This window comes from Mytilus galloprovincialis, chromosome 9 (genome assembly GCF_965363235.1).
Source record: "Mytilus galloprovincialis chromosome 9, xbMytGall1.hap1.1, whole genome shotgun sequence".
Classification (NCBI taxonomy): domain Eukaryota; kingdom Metazoa; phylum Mollusca; class Bivalvia; order Mytilida; family Mytilidae; genus Mytilus; species Mytilus galloprovincialis.
The window spans coordinates 51,588,905-51,595,295 of record NC_134846.1 but is presented as its reverse complement, the minus strand read 5'-3'; the positions used below and the strand labels follow the sequence as shown (position 1 = coordinate 51,595,295).

General features: G+C 33.0%; 1 protein-coding gene across 3 annotated transcripts; it reads left to right on the top strand.

Moving 5' to 3' along the window:
- Positions 1–1,413: 1,413 nt before the first annotated feature.
- On the top strand, positions 1,414–5,849 carry LOC143045238 (uncharacterized). Of its 3 annotated transcripts, none has more exons than XM_076217600.1 (2): positions 1,414–1,496; positions 3,706–5,849. In XM_076217600.1, exon 2 carries the CDS (start codon positions 3,724–3,726, stop codon positions 5,785–5,787), a length of 2,064 nt encoding a protein of 687 aa, XP_076073715.1. In that variant the 5' UTR covers positions 1,414–1,496; positions 3,706–3,723; the 3' UTR covers positions 5,788–5,849. The 3 variants fall into 3 exon arrangements, with proteins under 3 accessions (XP_076073715.1, XP_076073714.1, XP_076073717.1); XM_076217599.1 differs by having other exon boundaries at positions 1,425–1,581; XM_076217602.1 differs by lacking the exon at positions 1,414–1,496 and adding an exon at positions 2,560–2,699.
- Positions 5,850–6,391: the final 542 nt, after the last annotated feature.

Genomic DNA, 6,391 nt, shown 5'->3' with positions numbered 1-6,391 from the left:
CATGCCAGCCCCAGACCTCAATTAAACTGATTGAAAGATTATGTCTTCGACATCATATGGATATCAAATACAACCCCTCTCGTTAGTGGCATCATAACATATATGGGAGGAATATAACCCGTATCATGCCAACATTTGTCTATTGTCTAAAAGCAATTTCTCTTTCAACGGACTTATCATTTCTAATTATATTTCCAAATGTTTTGAGAATTTTCTTATGAATTTCTCCCTCTATAGGAATACGCCCTAATAATAGTAAAGTTGCAGCTATTGTTGTGCGTTTAGGAAAGTGCTGAATTTGCTTTAATAATTGTCTAAAGAATAATTCCATCTTTTTTATATCTGTATTTGAGAGCGACATGACATCTAAACCGTATAGAAGTCTAGGTATAACATATATTTGTATCAAGTGTACAGAAACTTTTGGATTGACTCTATTCAAACCGTGTAACCCCGCACCCATGAGAGAGTATACAGTTTTCCTTGCAGTAGTAATACGCTTGTTCAATGCTATACATGCTCCTAATTGATTTCTTTCAAAAGTTTGTAAAAGTGAATTATAAAAATCTTATAGGCTGTCGGTAACCAGATATCGCGCGGCCTTGTCTTACACCTTGTTGTTCCTCTATTGAATTTGAAAGCAACCCTTTAAATTTAATTTTTGATTTAAGATTTTCATACCATCTTTTAAAGATTAACCAATTGTCCCCGGTGTAACCAAACTTGTGCATTTCTCTCATCAGGCCAACTTATGCCAAAGAATGTCAAAAGCTTTCCTTGCATCCATTAAAGCCACATATGTTGGTGATTTTGTCTTTATTGCTTGGATTATAAGTTCAGTTAAAATTAAAGCAGCAATAATAGGCATTTCTCCGGAGGTAAATCCTTTTTGTAGTTTATTTTGGTTTTTAGCTACAGAGTTGAGATAAATGAGCTTTCTCAACAACTTTTCCTACTGTACTTGTAATATTTTTTTTCCGATATGAGTTCGGATCAATTTTTGGTTTTCCATCATAGGACAGGCTATCCAACCTTTCAATAAAGTTGGAATATGTAAATGTTTAAAAATAGCATTTACAAAAAAAGTCATTATAGTTATCATAAATTAATAGGTCCACCATATTTCAAATGTTCAGCTGCTATATTTTCTTCATCATCAGATTTATTATTTTTCATTTCACTAAAATACTTTTCATTTCACTGACTTCTGTTACCGGTGAAATATTTTCTATCTTATTTTCAGTAAAAGTTTTTATTAATGTTTTATATCATTTTCAACTAGACTAAAGTTTTCATATTGACGTCTTATTATATAACACACAATGCTTTCCCGCCGAACTTGGCATTCGTGTAAACTTTTTGTTTATGGCGCTCCATTCAAAGGAGAGATTATTTGAAAAATAAGGAGAGGAAACGCATTATTTGTCGTTTCTTTCTCATTTCAAAACTGAACTGCTGGGTACCCATTTTTTTTCCAGGTCTGGAAACTTGTTTAGGTCAGTGAGTTAAGCATTACATGAGTAGTTAGACACATGCCAGCATAGACAACAAACCAACGTTAAAACTATAAAGCGAATGCAGGTACAGAAGACAAATAATACTTTTGGTTTTATTTAATTTTAGGTGGACATGGTGGACGAACATTGCTGTAAATTTTACACCACAGACACTTGTTTCTGTCAATGTGGGGGTTACTATCAACACCCGTACGAAAGTGATTTCGTACGGGTGTGGATAATAAACCCCACATTGACAGAAACAAATGCCTGTGCTCACAACTCCCACAACTGTAAGTGACAGGTTAAACTTAAAGGGTGTAACTGTCATGTGACTGAATGCCAGAGTGGACAGCACAGGCACTTGTTTCTATCTGAGACTACTATAACACAGTTTATAGTGTTATAGTAGTCTCAGTTTCTATCCATGCCGGGAAGACCCACTATCAATGTATCATAAATATACATTGATAGTGGGTCTTCCCATGGATAGAAACAAGTGCCTGTGGACAGTTTCAAATGCAATTCAAGTGTTTTTTTTTTTAAATTTTTACACCAATTGCAGGAAACGGACAAAAATGCACATCGAAATCAAAATAAGATTTTATCTTTCCGAAACACAAAATGCAGTATAGCTAGTTGACAGTCGGAGGGTATAACTTTAAACTTAAATACATTAATTTGTAAAAGAAAAATAAATATACAAATGTTATTTGTGGACTAAAATTTTAATTTATTGTAATAAATAATGATCAGAGCATGCAATGATGTACTGCCCAAGATTCCAAGTAATTCCCAAGTGTCTCATATATTAAGTTACTTAGATATAAGAAGATGTGGTATGATTGCTGATGAGACAACTCTCCATCCAAGTAAGTAACAATTTATAAAAAGTAAACCATTATAGGTCAAGGTATGGCCTTGTATGCCTGTATTAATTAATAAAATATAAGCGCATAAGGTATGAGTGTCAATGAGGCAACTCACCATTTAAGTCACAATTTGTAAAAATAAACCAATATAGGTCAAAGTGCGGTATCAACACAGAGCCTTGGCATGAACAGCAAGCTATAAAGGGCCCCACAAAATGACTAGTGAAAAACAATTCTAACAGCAAAACCATCAGTCTATCCAATATAAAAAAACCTGAGAAACTGTAAACGCTTATGAACCACATCACAATTGACAACCACTGAACATCAGGTTAGTCTTTACCAAGAGTATTTTTTTTTAGGTACAGTCATTTTTGTTCCTTTGTCATGCTTGTTATTGATGAACCTTAACATTAAAAGATCTAAATGTCAATCTAATTAAAAACCGATCTCTCATCGCTCCCGTTTTCTGATATGTCGCGTGGGAGATCTAACGAAACCCGCTTTGAGGTCACATGTGAGTGACCTCGTAGGTGTGTCTTTTTCGACCAATGAAATTGTGTCTTCCATGATCTTGAAAGTTTAGCGAAAGGTAAAGGGGTGTAACTCATTTTATTTACGACGAAATCGTCAGTCAAAATAATTCATAAACTTTTTTGATTGGCTTATTAATAGGTCGTCAACTCATTTGCATATCATTATAAATTCATTACTTTTAGTTCACTCACATGTGACCTCAAAGCCGGTTTCGTTAGATCTCCCACGCGACATATCAGAAAACGGGAGCGATGAGAGATCGGTTTTTAATTAGATTGTCTAAATGTCTAACTAAATAAAATAAAAAAATAAGTGTATTTTGATGAAACACACTTTTTTCTCATTACAAGGAAGGAGCAGCTGAACAAGCCACAGAAACACACACACATATCTATTGGAGTATTGGTCATCAGGTTGCACTGAACTGGTTCAATTTTCATTTTTATACACTATTCCAGTGACTTATACATCTACTAATGAGTCTCAGATTGTACCTGTCCAAATACAAATAAGAAATGAATTTAACATTCTTAAAAAAAAGGGGGGGGGATGAAATGACCAACAGACTGAGAGGAATGTCACAGTAACATTTTCTCAGTTCTGATATAAAACAAATTATATAAGGTGCAATGTGTAATTAAAGAAAGGCAATTTATAGTTGGAAATTTTTGTGTTCAGGAACAGGTTTCAGTTCATTCTTTTTCTTTTGCAGTACTCATTGAAAGATGTTGACATAACTGTCTATCTTCATCAACATATGAAAACTCCTTTAAATTTACACAAAGAATTTTTTATTACAGAAATTAAAGTGAGAAAATATGGACAAAGACCAGCACCATAACAGCTTAGAACCAGCAAAGGGAGAAAACAGCTTAGAACCAGCAAAGGGAGAAAACAGCTTAGAACCAGCAAAGGGAGAAAACAGCATAGAACCAGCAAATGAAGAACAAGAATCTGAAGTTCCAGAAGAGGGTATTTCTCAGACTGACATAACTTCTGATAAAAATACATCAATCATTTCTACACTGAACCAAAAGGACGGGAAATATCAATGTACAGTTTGCCAAAAGTTTTTTCTAAAACACACAATCAGACGGCATATAAAAAATTTCCATGCTGATGGTAAAACGCATGTTTGTAGAATTTGTCTGGCAGTTTTTAGTCAAAAGTATGATCTTATAATTCATACGAAAACCGCACATGCAAGACCTCCGAAGTACAAATGCAATATTTGTGACAAAACTTATATGCACAAGAATTCATTGATTAGACACAAGGAATGCCATTCTGATACAGAATTTCTTTGTAATATTTGTAATAAAAACTTCAAATCAAGTGATAGTCTTAAAAAGCATTGTTCTTCCCACGGAAAAGAGAAAAAATATATATGTAGCGTGTGTGGAAATAAATTCATGGAAAAACATTATTTAAAGATTCATATGGCGTCCCATTCAAACGACAAACTTAGGGAATGCACAGTATGTAATAGAAAATTTAGTACTATCGCTCAATGTAAAACCCATGAAGAAAAAGTGCATGCTGGGAATATTACATTTACATGTCCAGTCTGTAATAAATTTTATTTCGAATCTTATCAATTAAAAAACCACATGAAAAAACATTCTGTCGCTGAAAAGAAACCTGGTTATAAATGTGGCACTTGTGGCAAAAGTATAACAACTCGTTGGTCATTGAAAAAACATGAGTTAAGACATTTGGGAGTTGAAAAAATTCGATGTGATATATGTGACAAAGGTTTTAGTGATAATTATACATTAAAGAAACATAAAAAGTTGATACATACTCTCAACTTTGATTTTAAATGTCAAATTTGCGGCCAAGGCTTTGTCTGCAAAGAAAAGTATAAACACCATCAAGCAAGGCATCTCAAGATTAGAAAACATCAATGTAATTTCTGCAAGAGAAAGTTTTTGTTAGAGAGGAGTTGCATAAGTCATATGAAAATAAAACATCAGGATGAATATTTTGCTGGTAGAAAATCGTCTCTTCATGAATGTGAATTTTGTGGGAAAAAATTCTTGTATTTAAAACTTAGAAATGAACACATCAAGCTTCACACTGGACACAGACCACTTATTTGTCAATTTTGTAATAAATCATATAGAACACAACAGACTCTTGCACTTCATGAGAAAAGACATACAAATCCATTTGAGTGTGGAATATGCCATGCACAATTTATTCAAAAGCATTTGCTTTTAAAACATTTGAAAAAACATGAAGATACTACTACCAAAGACCATCAGGAACAACAGAATATCAATGTTAAAGAACAAACACAATTTGTTCATGATAATCTACTTAAAATTGAGGCCAATAATTCTCATGATTCAATGTATATGGTACACTCAGCAGGAGCAGTGGATGAACAAAGTCAATTTGGAATAAATAGTCAACTGTCCAAAGAAAATCATACATCAAAGGAATTAAGATGTAGTAACGATGTGTTACAACTTCAAGGTGGGATTCAACAAGCATGTGAGACTCCACTAGCATTGTGGACTGAAGGTCTAAATATAGAAGCAGTGAATGATGAGATAAAACCAGAAATCATAAACGAAATTAAGGAGGAAGTTAAAACAATTGAACCAGAGACAAACGATCATCAAATGAAAGAACAAAGTACATTTCTTAATCATGGTCAAAGATCAGATACAGAATACTTAAGTACATGTAGTTCTGGGTTCCCTTTGAAAACAGAACACACTTTACAGCAGAATATAGTAAACCCATTAAATGGTAATGTTGTAACAATGACTAAACTTGGATCAGTGAAGGTGAATACTGAAGATCTTCAGAAAATACTCAATAGGGGAAATATTTTGGATATCATAAAATCTCAGACACCAAATGATTTATAATGAATTACATATGCAAGAGTAAGTTTATTATTATCTATTTATTAAAGTTTGTATTTTTCTGATCTATTCTTTTATTTTTTTAGTGGCAACATTTTTATACCCTGTCTGTAGTGAAGGGGACATTAAGTTTTACCCTTGTATGTCTGTATGTACGTCCGTCTGTCCATACGTCTCAAAGTTTGTTTCTGCTCTATAATTTTAGTTTTCCTCAACCAAATGTTATGAAACTTATATCCTTTAAAAATTGAAATATTGGTAAATTTTTCTTTCTGGTCTCTTACTTTTTAACCAAATGTTATGAAACTTATATCCTTTAAAAATTGAAATATTAGTAAATTTTTCTTTCTGGTCTCTTACTTTTTAACCAAATGTTATGAAACTTATACACAATATAAAAAAGAAGATGTGGTATGATTGCCAATGAGACAACTCTCCACAAAAGATCAAAATGACACAGAAATTAACAACTGTAGGTCACCGTACAACCTTCAACAATGAGCAAAGCCCATACAGCAAAGTCAGTTATTAAAACACAATGCTTATTACCACAAAATACAGATCAAGTTTGAATTTTGGTGGTGTCACTCTAACCAATCTAGATTTG

Coding starts and splice junctions, on each gene's coding strand:
- LOC143045238 (XM_076217600.1), top strand. CDS start 3,724: ATGGACAAAGACCAGCACCATAACAGCTTAGAACCAGCAAAGGGAGAA.